This window comes from Fonsecaea monophora (genome assembly GCF_001642475.1).
Source record: "Fonsecaea monophora strain CBS 269.37 chromosome Unknown Scaff58, whole genome shotgun sequence".
Classification (NCBI taxonomy): domain Eukaryota; kingdom Fungi; phylum Ascomycota; class Eurotiomycetes; order Chaetothyriales; family Herpotrichiellaceae; genus Fonsecaea; species Fonsecaea monophora.
In genome coordinates this window covers 14,764-41,241 of record NW_019173989.1, presented here as the reverse complement: position 1 = coordinate 41,241, position 26,478 = coordinate 14,764, and the positions used below count along the sequence as shown (strand labels likewise).

The window sequence follows — 26,478 nt, the reverse complement described above, 5'->3', positions numbered from 1 at the left end:
CTTTGTACGTCTGCAAGATCGCTTGAGTACCTTCAACCTACGGACGGACGTCGGAATGACGACAGACCCGCGGTTCGGCCCTTCTGAAACTCTGCCAGCGAGCTGGAGCGGACAAACGGTCTTGGTTTGATGGCCACAAGAGAAGGTTTCAAGACAAAGCACGAGTTCAAGATAAGACATGGGCTCAAGAAGATGGTGTTATACAGCTGGGACCTTCTCCACAGAATGGTCCGTCGAGCCCTCGTACCTCGGACGGTCAAGGCCAATTTTTTCAGGGCTGGTTTACGGACTACGAACAGTACTGGGGGAACCTCATCAGAGTGGCTTGGACATGACTCGGGTTAGTTATTAGCGAGCTGCTTCTCAGGCTTGGAGAGGTCAAAAGATTTGCCGGTGAGTAGGATGGTGGCTATAGGGCACGACAAACTCGCCCGTATCTCAACTCTCGCGTTAATCAATGCCTGCTGGCCCACGGCGAGGCGAGGGATATCATCACTGCGCACTGGGGATTCAAGCTGTCTTGTCAACACGACCCTCCCTTCCCTCCTGCGGATGTCCATCTGCTTGATACAATGCAAAAGGACGGGGCTCCAAGCACATATTACTTACAAAGCAATAGACGAAAAGTGATTGGATTCAAGGTATATTGATATTCCTGCCTGATCAAGTAATAATTTTCTCCGTCTGGCCCTCACTCTTTCTCCTTCCTTTTGTTTTGTTTTGGAAAGCTTTCGAGCCCGATACTGACACAATGTACCGTCCATGTCCCATTCCATATCTATTATTTCTTTCGAGCCTGTTGCTCATACAAATGTGCCGTCCATGTCTTCCCCACATCTATGGTCTTCTGCGCCAAAGTAAGCGAAACAGACAAACGTACTCGTCATTCGTCGCTCTGAGTACTTGATCATCGACCAACAACAACCCGCGTCTGTCTCAATCTCGCTTGCGACTCCACGCATCATTGAACCTTTGACTTGTCGGTGCGCCATCCACTTCCTGCTGTGCCATTACTGTTGTACTGATGGTGGTGGTGGAAAAGGCCGTGGAGGCGGATCTCGAAGCCATGCGTCCATCGACGTGACCGACTCCCGAAAAGACCTCTGGCACCTCCACCTCCACCAAACCGACAAGGCATACGTGGCATAACTGTCTGCGTTGTTGATGGCTTCATGCGGTCCGTAGTCACCGGGCCGGACAGCAGAGAGGAACTGGAGGACGCGAGAGTAATATGGGCCGTAACCGTTCGGGGGACTGGGGCCCGAAAAGTCACCGATCGACCGTCTCGGTCCGCGGAAGTTGATCAGCTTGTCAAACTGGGGGATGTCGTTGAAGAGGTCCGGATAATGCAGGATCTCGTGCAGCAATATTGCGCCCACGCACCACATGAGCTCCGAGTCGTGGTCGCCCAGGCCATCGCATCCGAAGCCCGGGTCCGGGTGTCCCTGTGCATCTCTCGCCCACGCGGGTGGGTCTAATATCTCCATGAGGTCCGGGTATCTCTCAAAAGCTTGCGGGCAGATGCTGACGGAGGGTTGGCCTGAATTTAGCAGTGCGAAGAACGCCTCAGGGTCCTCGTCGGTCCCACAGTCTTGGATCTGCCCCTGCGGGTGGTTGCCGTACGTGATGACCAGATCCACCAGGCGCGGATCTAAGCCGATGGCAGCGCGGTGTTGCATGATGCCGGCAAAGTCAGATGGGCCTAGTACCACGTTTGGCGGGATGTTGGCGATTCGGCGAAAGACTTGTTGAACAAACGCGGCATCGTCATGGGGGAAGAATCGCAGGTATACCGGGTCACATTCGTCAAAGGTCACCGAAACGAACGTCGCGAGTGCCACACAGTCATCCACGGCGACCTGCATCCGGTATGCAATCTCTGGAGGAATGTTCACGAGCGTGTCCTCCAGCTGGGTGCCGAGCATGGCCAACGTGAATAGAGCGATGGCGAGCGAAAGAAGGAGGCGAGAGGCCATGGTATCAGAAGCGAGGGGGTCGATATTTGAAGCACGTGGTGTCAAAAGTCGGAATTGTGGATGAGCACAGAGGGAAGAAAGTCGGGAAGACGTCAGCAAAAGAACAAGAAGATTCGTTGAGAGTGAAGGGAAGGCAGTTGGTAGGTCATGGCTCTTCACATCATTGCCTCCTGACTGACCAGGGAACCCACAGACTTTTGCAGTGAATAAAGCCGCACAAGCACAATTGCCTCGTGGGATATTCACTGATGAAGATCTGCGAGGGATGCCGATGGCTCTTCCCACCGTGCTCGGCATAACTTGTCCGCAGTGGGAAGTGGGAAGTGACCTCTGAGAGGGGACAGGAGAGCCAGGGCAAAGAAGGAGTCAGCAGAGACAGCTCCAGAACAAGCTTCAGAGCGAATATGAACTTTTTATGAGGGTTGTAATTGCCATGCATGGTCCTCTGGGTTGGATATTAGTAATTGACGCCATTTCAAGTCACTCGGGAGCTCTCGCAGTGGCGAGCTTGTCTATTCTGGTGCCTGCCTCTGGGGGGACCGGCGAGGTAGGTGGGCGGGAGTTTGCCATGTCAGTCCCGGTACTTTTTGCTGGTCGCTGGGGTCCCCCGACGCAGCAAGGAGCAAATATTCAGATGTTTTTTCCTTTGCTTATATCACATACTCGCGCTCGCATCTTCTCACAAAATTGTCAACAGCTTCTCAGAGGAGCCCAAAATCTCTCCAGAAGGGTTAACTTCCTCTCGATTTCTGGTCAGGGGGTAGGCAGCTGGTTTGTCCTCGTTATTTCATATTTTCAAAAAACTAAAAGACACCGCACGTGGATCGACAAAGTCTGGAGGAGCGCTGGTAAAGGAAGAAAAGTTGAGCCTAGGGAGAGCCGAGGTAGTGATATAATAAAAGTCGATGATCTTTCGAAGAACATACGCTCATTCTCATCGCAATTTAGTATCTCCAAAAAACTTTTGGTAGTGGTAAGTAGCTCTCTTCCAGCTGCTTCGGTGCGGCAACCGTGTCGACATCGTGCTGAACCTCCTCTTCCTTTGTCCACGCGTCGTGGTCGGAGGAAGACGACTTGATGAATCGGTCCAGGTCCTGTTGACCGTATTATCCGGAGGGTGGCTCCCGTGGCAGCGGTTTTTCCATTCAGAACACCCTGCATGCACATTTTAGGCTCTCGAGTAATAGATGTATTCGTTGAGGAGAGACCAGACCCAGTCCTCACCGGGGTCGTGACTCTTGTGTTTGAACTGGGAAGCTTAACTATGTTAGGCATGTTATACCGAAACGCCAAGGAGAGAGAGAAGGGTACTACTTTTCAACATAAACGGCCCCACGTCCGTCCTTGAACTAGAACACTCAGAGCCAACCAGCACCTTCAGCCATCTTCTAACGAATACAGACTCCAAGGCCTTCCTTTCCTGCGCTGCGGAGGTGTGTTCATGACTGATGAGCTCCTTCAAATCGACGTTACAGTGGAAAATCGAGATTTGTCCAGGAGTGAATTCACCCTTTCTCTGAGTGTTTCTTGGTTTTTAAAGTCACCAGCAACGGTCCGCAGGACGCTTACTTCAAACAGGGACGACCCGAGCAGCCACCAGATATTCAACATTGGTAAAGATATCCTCTCGGATATCGGTTGGCCGCAACACCGAGCAGATACACGGGCATTGTTGCGGAGTGGCTCTTTGAATGTGGTGTGGTTCATGTTCCCGTTCGTGCTCTCTAATGCTCATGCTCATGGTGGCGGAGGGGCTTGAGAGCTTCGACTGCGCTGACGGATAATGCTGACGTCTTTGAAGTCGTTTCATAAGACGCTCTAGTTCGAGGTCAGGTTCACCACTGGGTTCGAATCGTGGTCTCTCATCAGCGAGTCGCCGTCTGTGATGCTCTGGAGTCTAGCGCCGCCCGCATTCTGCTTCAAGGTCACGATACTGCCCTGGGGCTATCCAGAGCTGTGCCCGCCAACATCATGGCGATCTTAGCCTCGATTGCGCTCATCATTCTCTCAGCTCGGTGTCCCAGGCGCCAAGTGGATTCTCAGCTTCTGCGTCGTCGTTCCGGGTCCGTGACCATGATCTGATCATGTACATACTCAGGCGCCAGCTCCCTAGTGGTGTCCCGGATGTCGGCCGCACGTGTGGCCTCGTGCATATCGTCCATCGCGTTCAGGTACCAGGCAGCGATGACTGGCCAGTAGCTGTCGATGGCGCTAGGCCTATCTTGATGATGCTAGTTCCAGATAGGTCTAGCGCGAAGCTTAATCCCACGGCCCGAAGTCACACAATGATCACGACCGACTCCTCATTGGGCACCAAGCAGGCCATATTGTGCTGTACGAGCACGAGGTCTCTGTCTTGTACGAGACCGACGTTTCATCAAGTTCGTCCATGCGGTCTACACGGCCTTGAAGATGGCCCCGAATCTTTTCATGAGGCTGACCAACGCCTCATTTATCTTACCGGTCGCGTCCACCGGCCCATACAACTGCTGTTTCATGGTCGAGCCGTGGTTTCTTTGTAGTAACGGAGCCGTGGGCGTGTGCTTCGTACCCGCACTCGTACTCGGAGATCGTTCTGGGCACCCTCCACGACCTCGATCAAGGAATGCCTCGACCATGCCCCTTTCCTGGCCTTCTCCATCTCTCTCATCGCCTTCTCGCAGAAATCCTCAGCCATGTCCACGAACTCGTATCCGTACACGTTACGGATCGATCGTGCTGTCCAATGGCACCAGATCCTTGAACGTGGCTCACGGCGATCTTATTCGGCGCCAACCTGGCGAAAATATTTTGTGGCGAAGGACAGAATCTAGATCTACACCAGCCAAGTGCGAACGGTCGCTTCGATGCCGGTCTTTCCGGGATAGCCATAAGCGGGTTTCCATCACAGCTCTTGATTACATCTGGTTGACTGTCTGAACTTGCCCAGGCTGTGGTGTCAATCAAGTAATTGTTAGAGCTGGCTTCTGCTGTCGAGTTCAAAAGATGCCCCAGGTGTCACGACCGCGCCCGCGCTCATGGCTGTCATCGTGTCGTCTCTCGTCGTGTGCTGGTTGTTCTCGCCCTACTCGATCCAGGTAAGAGGACTCTAGCTCCGGTCCGTAGTCGTCTACACTGCCATTCCGTTCTGTGCTGGCACGGTCTCGGAGTGGGTGGTAGCCGCTCGTGGTATCGGCCGTGTATCTATCAGTTGTCCATAATGTTTCTTCTCCTGGGGCCCTGGGACCACCGCTATCTTTCCGGCCACGCCGCGCTGTCTTGCTGGTCGTTATCGTCAACGCGGGCTCTTTCGTGGCCCTGTACTGAATTATGTCCACATCCCTGTTACACTGGCTGGCTTTCACCGCCTCTCGCTGATCAAGATAGACAGGCTAGCTCGTTCACCAACGCATCACCTCGACCAGCGCCTGTAGCAGGAACTAATTGGTCTCCAAGGCCGAGTGCTGTCTCACGGGGCTGTTGGCGTTAGCTCCCTCGGACATAAAGGCCCGTTGTGCGTCGTTAGTCAACGATGTGAAGAAGACGTTCTATATCGGTTCCAAACCCTTAATCTCGCTTTATTGAGAAGTTCGTCGCCGACATCGATCCAGTTAGCAGCCGACTGCGGCCTGTGGGCTCAAGTGCGACACCTCCCTGACGTGGATGGCGTGTTGGATCTTGATGCTTAACTCGTACTTCATATTCGCGAGGTCACCACCTCACCCTGCACCCAGACTCGGACTCGTTGGCTGGCGAGATGGCGATCGGGGCTGCGCACAGAGAAAACTGCTCGACTGCTCGTTCAGCATCTTTATGCCCTCGTATAACTTGTGTGGTGTCGTTTTTCTTGCCCCAATATCCGATGAGACAGACCGGATTTTAGCCTCATGCTTGCACGACTTGATTCTTTCGCACCATCATGAGGAGTGGATATGTATTGATATATTTTTCGATAGCGCGTGGCATAACATTGTCTCTGATCTTCTGGTAAAGAGCGAGCGATCTGGCGAGTATGGAAGCAATGGTAGGGAGATGTTTCGATCCGCCGCGTATCTCAAAAATTACCGTGAATGCGGATCTGATACCTCCTCCGAAGAGCCGCAAATGTTTCACGATAATGCTGATATATCCAATGGCCTTGGCTATTGAACCCTGTGCTCTAAATCGTGGAGCAAGTAGACAAGCCAGAAACCTGGCCTTGAAACAGTCAGTGTCAGTCTAGCAGTCGAGGAGATAGAACCTGCCTACCTCAGTGTCTGCGTGAATGATAAGGAACAGCCCTTCGGAAGAGAAGGAACTGATTGAGATCAAGACAGTGAATAGTACGCAATCCTGGTTCCGCAAAGATTGGCATGACGATGAGCTGGTTTTTGTGTCATTACCTGGGCTGTGTTCACGTTCAATTTGAAACGGACCACTATGACGAGCTGGTAGGAAAATTTCTGTTCGAGGACTCTGCACAGCAGCAGTGCGGGTCAAACCTCCCTTGATTGTTTATCAGGTAGACGACCAGGCCATTCAGATCATCCTGGCCCAAGCCGAGGGAACGATGTTGCGAATATCAATGGTACCGCCACTGCTTCCTGCTTCCTGCAACCCAGCAAGGGCAAGTCATGATTGTATCAGCGTCGTGGCCTTGTTTGCACGACTTTTGTATACGTAAATAGTAGAAACGATGTCCTGGGTGGGAGTGTAGACAAACTACGGGCCCCCCTCACCCACAGTGGAGTAACCGGTACCGGTACAACCACCACCAAAAAAAATCACTAGTATATATGTTTTCTCTCTCCAAATTCTGCCACGCAAAGACCCCCTTTCTCCACAACAAAAGGACGAATCCACGAGTTCGAGTCACAGTTACGGCAAATCCAGGTCCTGTCAGGTCAAACCTAACACCGGGTTAGCGGGCATCAGGACCTCGATTCGAATCCCCCCTCCCCCTCCGAGATTCCGACGACCATCAACCACGTAGTAAAAATTTCCGTAGTAAAACCGGGCGAGAAAAACCAACTCCGCAAGGAGCGAGTTTTCCTTAGCACAGACCAGTCGGTTGAGCTGTTCTGTGATAAGTTTTTGCCATTTTGGTGGGAGATCTGAGGAAGGCATTTTTGTTTTTGTTTTTCCTCCTGAATGTTCGTTCGTGTGTGATTGATTGTGATTGGTTGTGCGAGTCTCAACTGTCACTAATACCCACTAGTCACTGGAAATATTCACCCCCTCCACTACATCAGAAATAGGGCTACCCATGGCGACAAGTAACATCCTGTGAGACCAGGACATCATGACGAGGGCACGGGTTGTTTACCATGTCTGTATATGCGCGGTTGATGAAAGAACAAGGCCTCTTCGCTCGAGTTCCTTCGCGGCTTGCGTGCATGCATGACTGGTCAAGGCCAGAGTGTCAGGTCCTCATATACAAACTTGGGCTGGGGCACGATGGAGCCCCGGAACATCACAGAAGTGGACTGTGTTGATTAGGTTACTGCTGCCCAGGAGACTCGGAGCTGAGTGGTTACGGGCATCGTGTAGTTTTTGAGCTTGATTCGTGTTTTCAATCACTGGCACAGGCAAGTTGGCGTTTATCGTTCTCAAGCGGTCTATGAGTGTCCAAGTGCTTGAAATTAGTGGCAACCACTCTGGAGGTCTCACGACTGAAAGCCCTTCAAGTTACTTTGGTTGTTCCTTTGAGGCTTGGCTGTGTCGGTCAGAGCAACAGACAGCGCAACGGGTGGTGGGGGTGACCTAGTCAGTGTTACACAGGAGGGGCAGACCCTTTCCAAGCGCTAGACCGCTGTCCAAACATCTTCACCGACTCCGACGGAACACCTTGTGATCACTGCAGGAGTTCCAGACTGTCACAGGCCATCGGCGATTGTCCTGCAAGATGATGACCATCCCGCTCTCCGTGATCGTTGAGTGGTAGCAAAAATTCCTCGAGGTCCACTCTGTACTACCATTGCGACCAACTGACTTGAATGGCCGATACCGGCTGGATGCCTAACTAGGCCCACATGACCAACGAGGGGCTACGCCCTCAGACTATCGTGAGAGAAAGTCATTCCCCCCGGAAAATAACTTCTTCTCAGAGTTGTCCTAACTGCCCCAGTGCACCTATAGTGCTGATCTCGGGCAATTCTCAGTGGGAACATTCTCTAGGTACGGACCGCTCCTTCCTAGCCATCAGTCAGTTTTGACCTCCTTTGCTACTCTATCTGTCCCATCAGTCGATCTCAGAAGCACATACAATCAACGCCGAGCATACAACCTGAAGCCCGAGCCACGCAGACTGTGTTATCTCTGCTACCATTTCCGAAGTCATGTGCCACTATGTTGACACGGTCTTTGTCTATTCCAGTTGTACCGCCAGCCACCGAGTGACCAACAGAGTCTATTCAATCTGCGCCAATCCGAATCCTAGAGGGCTGGAACGTCAATGTCGAGACGCTACTCCTCTCCCGGGTGTTATATTTGGTTCCACAAAACGCAACCAGGATTGTCCGGTGTGTGAAGGCAAACGGCCAGAAACCACTGTGGTAAGTTTCTCCAAGTCCGGCTGTCTGGCCGCAGAGACCTAACGTCCCCAGAAATACAAATACCGTGGAAACCGATTCTTTCGAAGAGTGCTTACAGCTGCATGTGGCTTAAGCCATAGTGCGAGAGTGCAGGCTGTGACGACGCAGGCGAATTAACAAATATTGTCCACTTGTTGACATTGGTGAAGTTGAGGGCCACCGTTCGTTCGGTCTGGAGTGATTTGAGGGCGGTGACAACCTCATCTGCAGAACCATAAGTTCCATACCAGCACCCTTTGATGATGCCGGCTACTGGACTGGCTTCGACGTCCGGAAAGCGCTGGCATTTGTATTTCTCCTCGACCATGTCGTTGGGGTCGTCTTGAAAGGCCTTGTGGTCGTCCAGATTTCGTAGATGGTGGAGCCGAGTGCGAATAGCTCGGCTCGAATGGACGGGTTTTCGTGAGTATCGTCCCAACGTTGAGATCGGCATTCGTAACCGACTTTGGCTTGTTTCCCGTGAATCGAGGAGCCGCCAAAATCGCACAACTTGACCTCGTCGGATTTCAAAAGTATATTATGGCAGCCGATATCACCTTGCACGACGTGTTTACGGTGTAGGTACGCCAGGCCTTCTGCCACTTGCGTTGACCATTTCAGAGCCTGACCGTCCGAAGGAGACTCGTTTCGCCCGCGAAGCTCTACTAGCCGTTTTCGCAGCGGATCGCCAAACCTCTCGAGAACGATTCCTCGTTGAACAGATGAGATATATCGAGATATTCGGGGATGAGTCCCCAGATGCTGATAGACAAGCCTCTCTATCTGAAGATCATCAAGACTTTCGTTGGTGGCGTAATCACTATGCCATGGCGGAGCGACCTTGACGACAGTGTCTTCGTCAAGAGGGTATACGATGCCCAATCCCAAGCCACTTCAGGCCGGAGGTTGAAACGACGGGTAAGGCGGGGTCATCTTCCACAATACAGGAAGCACAAACGTCATAAGTTTCTGGTTGACGAATGACAGCTAGTGGAGATGGGGACGATCTTGACTGAGGAGGCCTTTTGGAGGGGGGCGCGTTGACTTTGGCCAGGGTCTTGGCGGATTCCGTCACATCATCTGTCATGTGACTGGACCTGGTGAGAGTGCGGTTGCTGCTCAAAATGGTAGTCACTTTGTCTCAGATTCTCAGACTCGGTGTTGCCAAGCGTAAGCGCTGATTAGTCCTCTTAGCGCTGAAGCGCGGACCAATTAAATGCCCTAGAGGGTCATTTTATCAAACGAGTCTAAGCTCCAATACGTGCACTTATATAAGCCATCGCGTTCACGGCGTAATCTTAAAATACCACCCTCATAAATCGATGTAATCTACAGTACTAGCCGGAAATTTTCGCGAAAATATAGTACGGTGAAGTATAGGAACTACGAAGACACTATTTTATAGATCCTATGAAATAATGGATCTATTAAATGGTAGGTTAAACCCCTACCGGTTGACTGAAATTACTATTTAAGGCTTCGCTATCGCTTAGGATATCTCTAGTCCATTAACCTATTTCCGTAACCTCGTCTACCTTAGCTTCATCATCACTACTCTTATTATACTCGCCGACTAAAGAGGTTTTAGATACTAGACTAGAAGATACTGTAACCTCTACGTTCCTTAACTTATTATTGAAACGGGTCACCTTCGTATTAATATTCTCCATGCCTATCTCGTAGAAGCTCCGTACTACGAATATACTCTAACGATGTTTCTTCGGTAAGATAGATAACTATAGTAGTCGCCCTACTAACGCCTAGATCTCCTCGGACGCTGGCTTTTCTATATATAGTGTCCTATCTTTAAAAGTAACTTAAGTACTAAATCGGTCGGTAATTAATTAAGACTAAGGCTGAATAAGTGCGGCCTTCCTAAGTACCTCCTTAGCTAGCTTACTTAATGAATAGTAGCGAGCTCTACTTCGTTTAATAAACTTATTAAGGAATTTCAGCTCCCGATCCTTCTCGAAATGTAAGTCGCTCTTTCCTCGATAGTTTATAAGGCTATTCGCTAATATAGTATACTATAGGTCGGGGTATGCGGCTCCTTCTTTATATGTCATCGTAAATAGGTAGAGAAATTCTTTAGTATACCTAGGACTCTTAGAACCTTAATAATAGAGACTTATAATTATAATGCTAATCCGGAGGTAGCCGATGTTACTATATTTAATTCCATCTCTTAGTAAGAGATATAGGAATATATTGCGTAGAAAGAGTATATAGTTCTAGAGTTCTTAATCCGGTTCCTATCCGAATGAAGGGTTATAAGTATCCGAATGGAGATTATCGTATATCTAATTAATCTAGTCCTCGAAAGTCGCGATAGACATCTCCTTAAGCTTATAGATGATATCCTTCATTATATCTCCCCGACGTAGTCGTTAGTCGTACTTAAGTACATTTCGTATGAACATTATTACGATTCTGATACGAAAGCTGTATATCTCTAGTTCTTCTAGCGCGCGGAATGATCTTAGATTAGATAGATGCTTCCTTCCCTAGAAGGCGGTATTTACTTATAGAGTAGAGTCATCTTAGGATGGAGTAGACGGCTAATGAGCCTGGTAGACTAGCTATAGATAGTTAAATTTAGTATGTTACTATCTTAAGTAGGGAAGAAACTACTTTATAAAGTCGTATAGGCGAGAGTTATCTACGCGAGATTATCGATAACTTCGTAGTCGATCTACCGTCTTTTAATTACTATAAATAAGGTAAAGTCGGGTCTTAAATATTTCGCTGTCTTCGTCGTAACTTAATTAGGTGATTATAATCTCGTTTAGAATCTAGAGTATCCCTTCCGTAGTGGATTCGTCGATCATTATTAGCTCGAGGGGTAATGATTAACGGCTAGCTCGACTATTACTATATTAATATAACGCCTTAATCTTCGTGATAACTAAGCGAGTATAGCCTAACCCGACCCTATCTAGGACTATTTCTTATCTACTAAGTATATTTATCGCCATTATCTAGAGCGCATCGCGAATAGCACTAAAAATGTAGAATCGCTAAAGCTATAATATAGATTAACGTCTCTCGCGCCGATAAGCTTAGATATTTAATAGATCTAGGGACTTCTAATCTATTAAATTATATCCGTATATTTCCTACCTTTAGTATACGATCGTAGCCGATACCCGCTCGATATATATTAGGCACTTTAATTCGATATAAGAGATTCAGTATATCTTATCGTAGACTACTTACTAGTATCTTAATGCCGCGACTAATTAGTCCTATTATAGCTGACGTATAAGATTTATGATCTCCTATACGCTCGTCGTTTACACTATCTACTATATCGTAGTTATTAATGGTGATATTAAGGAGTGGATCATCTTCTAGCGTACGAACCTCTAACTGAGTCCTTTTCATTTACCTCGCTTACTCCTTCAATAACCGCTTATAGGAGTATACGACACTATATCTATTTAAGACCTTAATTCCCTTACGTAATAACCTATACGCTCGGAGGAAATAGCCGAGGCTTACGTAGAAAGATTCGCACTTTCGTAGTTATTAAAGTTAATAAAGATTCGTAATAATGTAGGAAATTCTCGTACTTAGAACCTTAGTTCTTTATTACATTCGTTCTTTAGGTTAATAGACTTTATAAAGGAGATTCACTATGTACGGCGCTACTATTCGAATATTCTCCTCGGGAATAATAGGGTCAGTCGGTTACTATTCTCTCTCGCTATCGTCGTCGATTCCACCTAACATTTCCTTAAGCTTCCCTACCTCTAATAATTCCTAGCGTAAAATCTTTTACGCGATATACTATAGTCCCTAATTAAACGTACGCTGCCACTCTTTTATTATAATCTAATCTAATACTTAGTTTTAATTCTAGTTTCCAGTTCGGTATACGACGTCTATGATAAAGCTTTTAAGCTGTCTCGAAGCTGGATTAACGGTAGGGTCGCTTTACTTCTCTTAAATATACTATAGTAGTGTCGATAGGGTAATCCGATCGATATATGCCATTCGGTAAAGAATATCCGTACACTTCTCGTCAGTTATACGACCTTTCCTCCTTTTACGCGCTATACTTTTAGTATTTAAAATACCTTCGTCTGAAGTAAGACCTTACTATTTATCTAGACCATTATTACTATCTATATCATCCTCTAACGACCTTATATTCGTTAAGGGTTCTCGGTTTCTAATATTAGATCCTCTAGAAGGGGTAGCATCGTCTTATTAGTCGGGTAATGTATCGCGAGGGGGATAGCGGTATATACGTTTTTAGCTTATAGCGATTTCTACCTAGCTTTTAGGCGCGTAGCGTCTCGTAAAGGTAGTTATAGTAATTCGTATCTATATAGTTTAAAGTACTTTTTCGACGTATTTAACTCCCTACTATAGTAGACGAGGTAAAGAGGACGGGAATATTAAGGGGATAATAACTCGAGAAGTGGGCGTAGGCTTACCGCGTACTAGTAGGCTTATTACGTACTATTAGTACGTGATACGCCTACGCCTACTTCTATAAATTATTATGTCGACTACATCTCTTTATGAAAGAGATCCTACTACTTTTAACCTCTCCTACTAGACTCTATAATCGATTCCTACCGTAGACTCTAACTAATATACCGATAGAGCGACTTCTATATACGTACGACTCTTCTAGTGCGCGGGAGATATATAACGATCTTTTCTTATAAGTACCTTTAGCTTTTAGGTTAGGCTGATTAACCTAGGCTATATAGAAGAGTTATTTATGGAAGAGTTAGTAACTTCATACGGTTTTTTTAGGTGCTACGAAGTAGCCTATTTAGTTATAAAACTAGTGTTAATACTCTCGGACTAAAGAGTCTTATACTAGCTTAAACGCCCTACGGAGCTTAACGTATATATTTTATAGATCCATTATTCTTAGATCTATAAAATCATTACTTTAGTGACTTACCTTTAGGATCCTCTACCTTCGACTTTCCTTTATCTTCGTTCGCCTTTTTTTTTAACCCGTCTAGTATTACCTTTATACCCTCCTTAACTTTCTCTTCTTCTTCATTTCGCGATTACTCTACGTCTACCTACTATTTTAGGCGTTTTATATTATTTTCTTCTTTAATCTTTCGTAGATATTCTTATCCCTTAATTATAGTACATTTTAACTTAATCTTATACTCCTTACCTTCTCTCGCCTTAACTTTTTCGATAGCTTCTTTTATCGCTTAATCGATATCTATTAAGTTCATTTTTTAGCCTCCGAATGTAGATAATAACTATAATAGCTAACTAGATGTTAACCTATACCTTAGGCCGACCTTCTCTACACCTCGCTGTATATTCTCCCTAAAAAGTCCCCTCATTAATCTTATCGGTCGAGTAATCTCGTAAGAAAATTCGAGATTAGGATTATACGTTTAAAGCGTACGGAAAAGATCGCCTAATATTTTAAGCCGTAGTAGACCTATAGTAGTATTAGTTACTAGTGAGCGACGCTCTATTATACCTCTAGTATTTATAATAACCTAGTAGCTATAGTTACTAACGTTTCGCTACCTCGGTACATTATCGAATGTATAATCTTAATAATTGTCTAGATCGATACTATTCTCTTACAGTAAGTAGCGAAGGATTTAAGTATCTAACTTAATATATATAGTATCGATGATGGTTAACTAATATTCCGCTATATCGATGATATCGAGAATCTAATAGTTACTATAGATATAGATTAATACTACGATAAGTCGTAACCCTAGTTTAATAGCTAGTGCGGTAGCGAAGTCTTCTCTTTCACCTCGAATTCGTATCTTAAATGCTGTAAAGGCGCTAGAGTTAATGACCTCGACGTCTCGGAAATTCCTAGTATAATAGATAATTACTCCTATAATAATGTCGTCTATTACCTAACTATTAAATTAACTAGCGGCATCTAGTAGCTAATGATTAGAATCGAATAAAGATACGTATACCGATGCGTTAGGTATAAGGTTTAGCCTAGTAAAGTCACTCTAGATACTTAGTTAGCTCTACTATATTATCCGGATAATATCTCTTATAGTCGAGACCTATAGTAGTTCCTAAACTATCCGACTAAATTATTAACTAATAAGTTACTAGATTAGACTAAATACCTACCATACTTACTAGTTATCCTATATAATATATAGGTTATTACCTAGCCTCTATAAAGGTCGGTATTTTACGAGGCGACGAAGGTTTTAAAGTGTATCTTCTAGTATAGTCGGACTAGTAGCGGCTTTAGTAATAGCTAGAGAATAGAAGGGATTTAGTAGTACTAGCTCTTTCCCGGCGAGCTACTACGTAAAGTAGAAATAGTAGGTTAGTAGAGCTTTCTCTAGCTCTCTAAACTTATCGAGATCTTAGTACTATATATTATACTATAGTAGTTTCATCGGCCTAATGAGGACTAGGATAGGACTACCTATTCGCTATCTACTTATAAGCTATCGGATAGTACGAGCTAGCGTCCCGAGAGCATTAAGACGTATAACGGTCTTCGTATTACTAGTTTAAGGATTATACTCTTTTAATTCGAAGATATTCCGTTAGATATTCCTAGAGTTAAGGAATGAATTAGAATCTAGATCGCTAAATAACGTATTAGTTAATACGCCTAGTATCTTCTAGCGTATACCGCCGCCGCTACTACTACTACTACGCTGGCCTCGCTTCCGCTTCCTACTTTTATCCTATAGTAAAGGAAGGGGCTTTCTAAGTTCGATTATCTTATTAGGTATTATCTTATACTAAGGTATACCGTAGGCATTAAGAGACTATATAGAATTCGGAAGCATCTCTCGCGTAATCGTAGCGTTAAGAATAGGTAGGTTTATCTTAATAACTTTCTTCTTAACCTTCTCTAAGTTAGAATTCGTAATAGCTAGAACGCGACTTATACCCTTCTTCCCTAGACTATTAATACGGTATAGGGCTTCGGACTAGGCTAGTCTCTAAGTCGTAAGGAATTATAGGTTATTCTCTTAGGTAAATCTAATAAGTCTACGTATAACGTCCTACTATATCTTATTTTTACTTATATTCGCCTTATATAAATCGAAGAAATCTAAATTAAGCTCTTCGCGAGTGATGTTCTTTACTTCTTTAATTAATTCGAGTGTATCGCGGTAACGCTTTATAGTAATGTTAACTCGGGCATAAAGTTCTTAAAGTGTCTTACTACCTAATATAATCCGATCGAATTACTACTAACCTTTAAAAGTTTCTACGAAGATATAAGTAAGCTCTTAGAAGTCGTCTTAATACTTAAGATATTCTTCGAATAATGAAGTAATACGATTTAGGACTTAAATAGGATTAGGAGATAAGGCTTATTCGCGTAGACTACGCTAGTTATAGACATTCTAAAGGGACGTATCTTACGTAATATTTAAGGTATTAAGTACGGTAATAAGGGCCTATAATTACGGTTCTTAGTCTAGGTTTTATTATAAATCTTACGTAGTTTATCGAGTTATCCGTCGCGAAGGTATAGAAGGCGTCTATTAACGACTACCTCGGCGGCGGGGTATTAATATAGTAATAATTTTATAGATTAAAGATTTTAGATCTATAAAATGATTTAGGTAAAGAAGTATCGTAATCTTTAAAATGAAATAAATGTATAGCTTAAGGTCCGCGTCGATATAGCTTTAGGTCCGCTTTACTAACGGTAAATCGAGTATTAAAGTAAAAAATTAGAAGAAGAAGAAGGCGAAGAGGAGAAGGAGGAGGGGGAGGAGAAAGACGTATACCTCTATAATAGAGGGCTCGAGGAAGGAGAAGAATGAATAAACTGTAGAAGAGAAAGAGGTTAGAGTTATAGAAGGTATATTAGGATATTATCTTCGTCCGTTAATATTATATATTAGGCGACGAGGTAGACAGTAATGACTTTATAACCTATAATATATAAAGGTAAGAGATTAGTAACTTTAAGTAACGCTTTTAAGGATAGATAACGAGTTATACTATAAGTTAAGTTATATAAGAGGATAAAGTAAGCTATAAGTAAGTCGTAAAAGAGGACTTAACTATTATATAGGGGCTGTAAGTAAAGTAAGATAGTAATAACATTCTCATTTAATAGATCTATTAATATAGGATCTATAAGATAGTCATTACATTACTAGTTAAAACATACTCGAATGTAGTGTTAAACGCGCTGTTTTTTTAATCGCCCTCTTACTTCTACTCCTATTAATTAATATCTCTACCCCTACGAGATTTACATCGATATCTTCTAGAGCCTATCTCTTCCGCGGTATACTCTTAGTAGTTCGCTTTACCGCTAGCGCTTTAGGAGGATGTAGTTCTAGTGACTATATACCATTAGTTTCTAACTAGGTATGAAGTAGAGAACCTAATATTTAGGTTTCTAGTACTGTAAAACTTTCCTAACTATCTATTATTATCGCGCTCGTCCCGATATCCTCGCTTAGTAAGTTATAAATGGGTATTAGACTTAAGGTAACTTACGACGGAGATACGCTTAGGGTTTCTATACCGTCTCCTATTATCTAGTAGAAATATAACGATAATAAAGTCCGCGACTTAATGTTTAGTTTTAGCTGGCGACGCTTATCTTTTCTCGACCCGCTAGCTAAGCTTAGGTATAATTAGTTAAGCTAAAGAGTATTTTCTTACGAAACTAAGCCTAGAGAAGCTATCGATCCTAATTAATATCTATTCTTCCTACTCTAGAGACCGTATCCCGACAGCTATACCTTCGTTTCTTCGATATCCTATTTTATCCGCGGATGCATCTATATAGTAGTAGTATCTTAGATTACCTTTATAACTTTATCCTTATATAAATTATACTATATTCATTCTAGAACGACCGCCTTTAAAAGGTACGTTATATCGATATAATTCCTAACTTTACTAATCTTTAAGATGATCTTATTTAAGAGAATTAGCTTATAGAGGTCGCTTCTAATACCTAAAATAGCCGAGAAAAAGTTCTAACTCGTTACTATCGCTTATTTAACTAAGTGTTTTCGGATCATAACGGATATCGTAGTATAAGCGAGAGGCGCCTAGCTAGTATATAGATGCTCTTTCTACTATTTAATATCCCTAAAGTTCCGAGATATTAGCTCGTCTACGGCACTATAGACTAGTAATTAATCGCTTATATAATAGTATATATAGTAACGAAAAGGCTAAGGTCGATAAATATAACTATTTACGTTAAATGGTGTCTATAATACCTATTAAAAGCATTACTATAGATTAAGAAGCGCACGAATCTTAGGTAGAGAGTCCTATAAAGGCTCCTTCTTAGGTTAGCGAGCCTCCGTTACGGTATCTTTCGTACACTAATTATTTATTTAAGGATCTAAGTTAGAATGCTAACTAAGAGTTATACTCTTAATAGGAGTAGAAGTCTTCGACGTCCTTAGATATATCGGGGGAAGAAATCATATAAAATGTACATTAAGCCTTAGATTACGCCCTATACGACCGAGCCGCTATAGAAGAATATCGATCTAATCCTCATAACCTCATTAAATATAGATCTTTACGTTAGGGAAATTAATCCTAACGCCTACTGCGTCTATAGCTAGTAGAATCCTTAAGTCTAAGTTTAAGTCGAGAAACCATAAATAAAGTTATTCCTTCGAGTATTTAGAACGGGTTCGATAGAATGCCTAAACTACCCGCCGCGCCTAGTCGTAGGTAAGGCGATATTATATAATTATCGTCCTAACTAGTATTACTCGAGCCTTTAAAATCCATTTAGTTAATCGGATAAAGATAATCGTCTTCGTAATTACTTAAATAATACTCTCGGATCCGAATCTCGATACTCGCCCTTACCCTTAATCGGAGTTAACCTATAACGATAGGGGAAATAAGAAAAGTAGATCCTTTATCTTACGTTCGGGGAATTACATCTTCCGGAGGTCGTAGTATATATTAGGTCGATTTAGATACTAATAGATAACGTAAGTATCCCTACTAAATCCCCCCTACTAAATGTACTTAGTAAGGATGCTCGGCCGTAGTATCGCTAAAGCACTAAACTATAGGACGTATCGGAGGATACGATTCCGGAGAATATAGAGGGATCGATACGCTGGTCGAAAGCTTTCTCCCTAACCGATAATATAATGAAGTTTATCTATAACGACGAGATATAGGCGGTCTATAATAGTAGGGCTCTTTAGAATGACTTCATTAAATAGAGGCGAGATAGCGATCTCCGGACTAGTGAAGACTAAGACGATTATATTAATATAACGTTTATAACTCTATTATTTTATAGATCCACCGTCGGTAGATCTATAAAATAGCTATTTAATCGATGAAATCCACCTACGATGTATATAAGACTTTATAGTAAGAGCCTCGCGGAGTTAGGACCTACTCGGCGTAGTATTTATTTTATCGTAGAGTAGAAACTTATTAAGGTCATCGAGTACTGTAACCTTCTATACCTATTCTTTTCTAAGTCGGGTAAGAGGGATGATATAAAGTATCTAGCTACCGGGATAGAAGATTAGATATATTTATCTAATGAGACTTTTACTAGCACTAGTTAGAGTATATAAAATAGTGTCTTAGTTATACTTAAGTAGCGAGTAAAGCGCCGATATTTAATAAGTCCGAGATTTATATCCGTAAATACGCTAAACCGTCTACGTAATTCTAGTATTAGTATTATGATCTTAGGGGGGTAGAGGAGAAGCGGAATCTAGGACGACTTAGAAGTCTTATACGGAACCTATAGGAACGACCGAAAATCGATTATATATTACTGGATACTCTTCGGGGCTGTACGAATCTTAGTAGGGCTGGTTATATACTATTTCTCGATATATTAGTACCGTCACTAATACAGCTGGACCTTTTCTAGCATATCTATCACGATTTAAAGGCTTATGGATCGATCGAAAAAAGTATACTATGTAGGATAACTGTATAACGTAGCGTCACTTTAAAATTCTGAAAAGTGCGTCTAATAGCCCTAATTAAAAGGAATAAGTTATACATATATTTTATACTGTGATTCTATAGCGTTATTACTAGGATCGACGATAATGTACGAACGCGATGGGTTTTAGTGTCTCTACACTAACGCGAACGCGAGACTAGGGTGTTTTCACGTATTAGCTTCCAGACCCTTCTGGCGAAGGCCTTTTCCGGAGGAAAAGGTTTAGCGTTGAGCTAAACGCCGTAGGCGCCGCGCCAAGGGTCTGGGAAGCTGAGACAATGGCAGCTTCTTTTACTTCCGGGTCTTGGGCGGATTTCTGCACATGTGAGTGCTATGCTCCACCGAGTGCCAAGCCTTGATGCCCCAGTCCGTCCGATATTTCCCGACAACCACCGCCATGGGAATATCAAGTGTCTTGATGTTGAGACAAGCAGCATAGACTTGATACCAAATCACGATCCACCGACCTTGCTGGGACCGCAATATGAGGCAGTCTTCTCTACCGCTTGAGGATTTGCATGTATGGGCCCATTTCAATGATGTTCAGCTCCTAGAGACGTCGATCGAGCCGCATATCATCAGAGAGGATGGTACTGACAAAGGTGGTGGCCTGCTCGCAAAAGGTGAACATGGTCAGGGAAAGCCCCTCGTTGCTGTGCCTCGCGAGCTGGTTCTATCCAAAGAGCGAATCGAGCAATATGCCAAGGCAGACCAGAGCCTGAAGGAGCTCATTGAGGCGGCAGCTCTCCTAGTTCAGGTAGGTCCCAGGCGACGGCGTATCTCAAACCTCCAGCAGGTAGGTCTACTTTACATGATACTGACACATCGAACGGATTCCCAGAATCCTCGAACAGCAGTGCTACTATTTCTCGTCTACCAAATGACGATCAACAGTCCGAGCTCTCCAAGCCACGGTTTGGGATTCAACAATCCTTTTGCCGGCTACGTCAAAATGCTTCCACATTCAATCCCGCTGCCAACTTTCTACACAGCTGAGGAAAGAGAATTACTCGTGGGGACCTCTCTCTCGGACGCTGTGAGCCAGAAATTGATCAGTCTGGAACGGGAATTCGACAATTTAAAAGCCGCGACTGCAAAAATCCCCTGGTGCCAAGAGATCTGGTGGAGTGAAAGCGCAGATTGTTTGACCCTAGAAGACTGGAAACTTGCAGATGCAATGTACCGCTCTCGTGCACTGGAGCTGCCCCAAAGCAGAGGCGTCGGCATGGTTCCAATCATTGACATGGCGAATCATGCCTCGGACGACCGGTATAACGCCAGATTCGAAGTGGATGAAGACTCAGGATCCGTGCTGCTCGTCGTACGAGATGACAGACATATCCCCAAAGGAGACGAGATTACCATAATGTATGGCTGCGGCGGCGCATGTGAAATGCTGTTTTCATACGGGTTTCTAGAAGAGCACGCGAACAGTGCTAGGGAAATATTCCTGAATTTGTCCATTCCATCCGACGACCCTCTGCGACTGGCCAAAATCCAGTTCGCGCAAGCAGCGCCAGGGGTCCGCATTTATGTGGATGATTCAAATCAGGTACAGTGGGAGAGCACTTTTGTCTGGTGGGCATGCATCAACGAGGAAGACGGTCTAGATTTTCGAGTGGAGCAGACTATCGACGGAGATACGGAGCTGAAGGCTTCATGGAAAGGTCAGGCACTCGCAACAGACACTTTATTACAGTCGGTATTGCTGGCAGATCACCTCCGAGACATCTTCGTCCTGCGAGCGACAGTCACAATCCAAGAAAGGATTGAAGATCAGGGATCACGCCTCGCCGAATGTGAAGAGCAATATGACAACACTGATTGCAGCGATCAAGTCAGGCATTCTGTATATGGGGCGATCGGAAAACTTCGGAGCCTGGAAATGGAGCTCCTGACCAGGGCGTATGAGACGCTCGAGGGAGAGGTACGTTCCCACGGATACGACATGTGTGACTAGTTTTGTTTGCTAACATCCCTGCAGAAGTCACAGCTCCTGAAGTCATCCATTGTCCGTGACTACTTGGCACAAGGCAACTGCAGCACGGAGTCGCCAAATAATACCCCAGATGACTTTTCATGAGAGAAACCCTCGTGGCACAGACGCCATATGTTTAGAGATCCGTACCAAAGGAATGCTTATCCAGTCTTGCGTATTGAAAGCGGATCAGCTCGGAAATGCATCATGGAGTGGTGTGAGCCACCAAATCAAAGTACAGAGTTCGAGGCCCCTCTGCACCAGAGTGGGCTGACAGCAACCTCCTGTGGCTTTCAGACTTCTCAGACAAACCCTAACGCTTGTCCTCCCTTGTCTTTCGAACGGAGCGGACGGATCAGAGCGACTCGCACAGAAATGTGGCTTAATCTGGGGATTTTCCGCACGCTTTCCGTTCGTCCATGGGGCCGTCTTCAAGGAGTCATAGGCGGACAGGGGACGGAGCTGCAACGACAAGCGATCTCGAAGCAGCCCGAGTTGAGATGGAGGCTCTCTGCTGCAGAAAAAAAAAGAAACGAGTAAGTCTCAACATGGAGTTCGCCAAAGGCCAGAGCACCAGCAAGTATGTCCTCCGAACATCATTGCCGTTGCCACCTACATTCTCGGTATTCTGGATTGCTATGGTGGGGTGTTTGTTTTGTGCGGTTCCGCTAGCCCATCAGCAAGGACTGGGCGATTCTAAGCGAACGAAACAGGTGCGCCAGCGGCCGATTTGACCCAGCGAGAGCTAGAGACAAGTTTTCAGTGGTGGAAGGCGATCGCATGATGTTAGCCAAAGTCACCCATCTGTGCGGTCATTACTCGGGTGTAGGGAAGCAGAAGGGCTTTCTCGGGATCTGATTGGATCCCAAGCCCTCCAAGCCCATCTCACTGAGGTGGCCGCGTTGCAGACGTCGATTCGAAAACCCTATTCTGGGGCTCCTTGCCCTTCTGCCGATCTTGTTCCTCTACTTGCTCCTGCTGGGGCCCCGTCTGAAGTTGCGGGGAAATGGAAACGGGCTGGGAGAAAAGGTAAAGGCACAGAATATGCTTCGATGAAGGAGAACAGAGCTCTGACCTCAAGATGAATTAGGCGGCTTTGACCACAATGTGATGATGATAGACAGCCCTAGCTTAGACGTTGAACCCACTTGATGGGAAAAGGTCGACGGGACAGCCGGTGTTGGGTTCTATAGACTAGGCCTCCTTGGTGTCGTCCAGGCACCCCTAGCCCCTCTTAGCCCTTGTAATCGCGGGCTCATCCTCGGGGTCCTCAACAAAACCTTCACACCCCGCGCTGTTCTTTCCTCGCTCCATGCCCCGAACCGCATCCCCAGCCTAGCCCCCCAAGGCCATCCAGCTGCGACACACAACTCTCACACTGGTCCATATTTTGGTTGCATCGGAACGTATTCCTCTCTCACCATCCAGACACCAACGACCTCTCTTTTGGCACGCGAACACGAGAAGAGAAAACTTCATTCAGACCACCCTTAACCCCAGACAAGCAGATCCCACCCTCCTTGCAGATTACTCGACCCTGTCTAACCTCCGTCCAACCCAATTTAACCAATTGACGCTTGTCCTCGCCCTGATCTTTCTCGAACACACTTCCAACGAATCTCTCCGTGTCGCGCTCGGGTGACATGTTGTCATAATCTCTCTGTTGCCCCCTCGAGTGTCCTTGTCTCCTGCATTCGATCCTCCCTCTCGCAGAATTCTAGACCTTTGGCACCAAAACTCCCCTGCTCCAAGACGACTTCCTTCTATTCTTCCTCTACCAGAACGAACTATCTAGCGCACTGTACTTTATATGAGGTCTGCAAGAATTGAAACACGTCGGTCACAGGCCCAACACAGTCCATCACGATGCCCGGCATCCTGCCGATGAAGATGATTCGAGTGGGGAGCAGTACGCAGAGCAGGATCGCGCAAGCTTGTGACAGGTGTCGCAGTAAGAAGATTCGCTGCGACGGCGTCAGACCATGCTGTACTCAATGTGCCAACGTTGGCTTCGAGTGTAAGACCAGTGACAAGCTGAGTCGCAGGGCCTTTCCACGAGGCTACACGGAATCATTGGAAGACCGCGTTCGTGGTCTTGAGGCTGAGGTTCGGGAGCTCAAGGAGCTGTTGGACGAGAAGGACGAGAAGATCGACATGCTGTCTCGCATCCACAGTTTCTCTCCCTCTCGCAAAGGTTCGGCTTCCTTGTCGCCTGCACACGCTGCACAGGTAAAGGCCGAAGTCGAATCGGCGAGGGAAGAAGTGCTGCATGTGGAAATTCCTGCGCCTGTGCAGCCCAAAGCCACCTCGACTGGTTCCTCTACCACACCCTCCTTCATTGAGGCCTTTGACCAAAAGGTCCAAGAAGCCGGCCGACAAACCACTGGAATCTCCTCATCAGCCCTGCAGAAAGCCATTCAGCCAGCTCGTCGATCCACAACCCCGGGCCCAAAAGTACCCCCCAGGCTTCATTCTGATCAATACATAAGTACGTGGACCACCACCTCTCTCACCGTTCCGCGTTCATCATACTAACTTTAAAAAGATCTCTTCTTCCAAGAGTGGCAACCGTTGTTGCCGATCCTCCATCGACCAACATTCCTCCGCGTTTATGAGCAATATCTCGCCAATCCTGAGTCGGGTAATTGGCAGAGTAACAAACAGGCATACGCCCAACTGTTTCTAATTTTCGAAATTGCTGCCCTTTCCAACATATCTACCCCAAAAAAGAATACCCCGTCCTACGAGACACAGTGGCGCAAGGCTCTCTACTCGACATCTTCTAATGCTTCTCTACCAACCCTCCAATGCCATGTGCTAGCTCAGATTTGCTATATGCTGCGCGCAGACTACACCCATCTGGCGCGGCATCGTGGCATCGCAGTCACCATGTGCCACGAGCTCGAGCTTCATCAAGGGCACAAATATCAGAGCCTGTCGCCTCTCGAGGCCGAGACCAGGAAGAAGGTGTTTTGGTGTCAATATGTTCTCGACAAGTAAGTCCTCTTCTCGACCTCAACGCCTCTCTGCAACCCTTTTTGGAGTGGGCCTCAGCTGACTGACACCTCCCAGGTTCATATCCGCCGCGACTGGTACTCCAGTACTTTTCCGAGACTGCGATATAACAACAGAATACCCAGCTGACGTCGACGACGAGAACCTCAGCACTCAAGGTTTCTCTCCCACTCTCCCCGGCGAATTGACAAAGATTTCGAGCGCGCTTGCTTTGTTCCGTATTTCCAGAATTCTGTCCAAGGCTTTGGACACTCTGTACCCTGCCAAAGCTAGCTATCAGCTCTCATTGACCAAGCTTCACGCGCTTTCCGATGAGCTTGACCAATGGTCAGAGGAATTACCCGAGCATCTCCGCTTGCGATTCTGTAATGACAAGCCTGCGACGAATTTGATCGGCTGCAGATCGCCGCTATTGGTATGTGGTCGCTGTCCTACACACGAATTGAAATTCTAATTGCTCCACAGTCTCTTGCCTATTTCTACATCAGGAGTTTGATACACCGACCGTTACTCTGCCACGCATCTGGAAGCGCTTCTTCCGCGGCAGGCATCGTGCTGGCAGCCGCTGGCAAGCATGTGCTTCAGATCCTTGATCTTCTGTTGGAGCGCCGCATGAATTACACCTTCCCATTGAATCAGGCCGATCTACTTTTGACCTCGGGCCTGGCGATTCTCTGGCAGTCGCTTGATTTGGAAGATGACAGCAAACTCGCCAAAGACAACCAGAAGTCACTGACGATGCTCGTGGGCATGCTGCAGATTGAGAATGCCCCAGCTGCAATGGAGTTCCAGAAGATTGCGACCTGCTTCATGGCGCTCGAAACGCGACCAACTTCAACACTAAGTGCAGAACAAACTATTGCTGGAACGCAAAATGCACCTTGTACAATGCAAGCTCCTACAGAAACCAAGTCAAAATCTACCCGCAAGCAGCTACAAGCTATCGCATCCCGATGGTCCTCGTTCAGCAACAAAGGAAAGCCAGAGGACCCCAACCGGCGTGCAACAGTGACACAGACCGGACCGACTTCCCTTAGCCCAGCTAACCGCACTGCCAGCACTGTTAGCCTGTCTTCGACCCGATCAGCACCGGTTCTACCCGCAGCTACTCCCTCACCCCGCCAAGTCAATGCACCGGGGCCGTTAGGCACTCCAACAATCAACCTGGATTACCTACCTCTTGGTGACGAATTCGGCGATTCGCAAACCAGGACCTCGTCGAGCACGATGCTACCTCCGAAGAAACAGCCGACACCCACCCTCCCCGATTCTGGTTGGGAAAACCTTCTAGACGGTTTCGACCCTACGAACCCAGCGATCTACCAGGACCTACAAGCTGGTAGCCATTCGCTCTATCAGATACCAAGCAACGAATGGACTCCGGACGCGTGGCATCTCTCCGGAATGGATTTTGTAACAAAAGCACCTGTACCTCAAAGCCTACTCAGCTTTTCTGAGGAATCATTGACTAGCGGCGACGATTTCCTGTTCAGCACTGCAGGGAGCCACAATGGTTCAACGGCCACAGGCGACGGCCTAGACCTCCCGGAAACATACCGGGGCATTACTATCCCGGTGGACGATGAGTTTGATTTTCACGAGGTCGAGGCTTAAGCTTCTATTTGAGTCGGTGCAAGTTGAGTGACTGTGCGCAATGGATGGATGCTCTGGAATGGTGTGCTTCTTTTTGCAGAGAGCGAGAAATGTTTCAAAATGGTTGTATGGTGACGAAAAATGCCTGACGACAAAGTACCGTATATACCCCGATGCTGTTTGGACTTGAGGCAGGCTGCCACCTGGAATAAGAAAGGAGTCCGTGGCGATGATACCAAAGTTGAAAAGGTTGAAAGGGATGCTTTGAAATGGGTGGCACGGAGGCAAAATTGACATGTGCAGCAAGTAGTAGCAAGAGGTACTCTAGATCTATCAGTGCGAGGCGGAATCAAAGCACACTGTGTTTATAGTTTTTGACTGTACAGTCACAATACGTATTATTTCCTTCGAACTTGGGTTTCAGTCCATTGGAGTATTGTTTGGTTTGTGAGCATA

The 26,478-nt window shown here is 46.0% G+C and overlaps 4 protein-coding genes across 4 annotated transcripts; 2 read left to right on the top strand and 2 right to left on the bottom strand.

Annotated features, from left to right (window-relative positions):
- Positions 1–1,010: 1,010 nt before the first annotated feature.
- Positions 1,011–1,976, bottom strand: AYO21_07492 (hypothetical protein; the record flags this gene model as incomplete). The annotated part of the gene is made up of 1 exon (XM_022657447.1): positions 1,011–1,976. The coding sequence occupies one exon, from the start codon at positions 1,974–1,976 to the stop codon at positions 1,011–1,013; it is 966 nt and encodes a 321-aa protein (XP_022510218.1).
- Positions 1,977–8,579: 6,603 nt separating this feature from the next.
- On the bottom strand, positions 8,580–8,960 carry AYO21_07491 (hypothetical protein; the record flags this gene model as incomplete). The annotated part of the gene is made up of 1 exon (XM_022657446.1): positions 8,580–8,960. One exon carries the CDS (start codon positions 8,958–8,960, stop codon positions 8,580–8,582), a length of 381 nt encoding a protein of 126 aa, XP_022510217.1.
- Positions 8,961–19,920: 10,960 nt separating this feature from the next.
- Positions 19,921–21,519, top strand: AYO21_07490 (hypothetical protein; the record flags this gene model as incomplete). Its single annotated transcript, XM_022657445.1, has 3 exons — positions 19,921–20,193; positions 20,278–21,363; positions 21,421–21,519. The coding sequence occupies 3 exons, from the start codon at positions 19,921–19,923 to the stop codon at positions 21,517–21,519; spliced, it is 1,458 nt and encodes a 485-aa protein (XP_022510216.1).
- Positions 21,520–23,280: 1,761 nt separating this feature from the next.
- Positions 23,281–26,043, top strand: AYO21_07489 (hypothetical protein; the record flags this gene model as incomplete). The annotated part of the gene is made up of 4 exons (XM_022657444.1): positions 23,281–23,902; positions 23,960–24,410; positions 24,487–24,844; positions 24,895–26,043. 4 exons carry the CDS (start codon positions 23,281–23,283, stop codon positions 26,041–26,043), a joined length of 2,580 nt encoding a protein of 859 aa, XP_022510215.1.
- Positions 26,044–26,478: the final 435 nt, after the last annotated feature.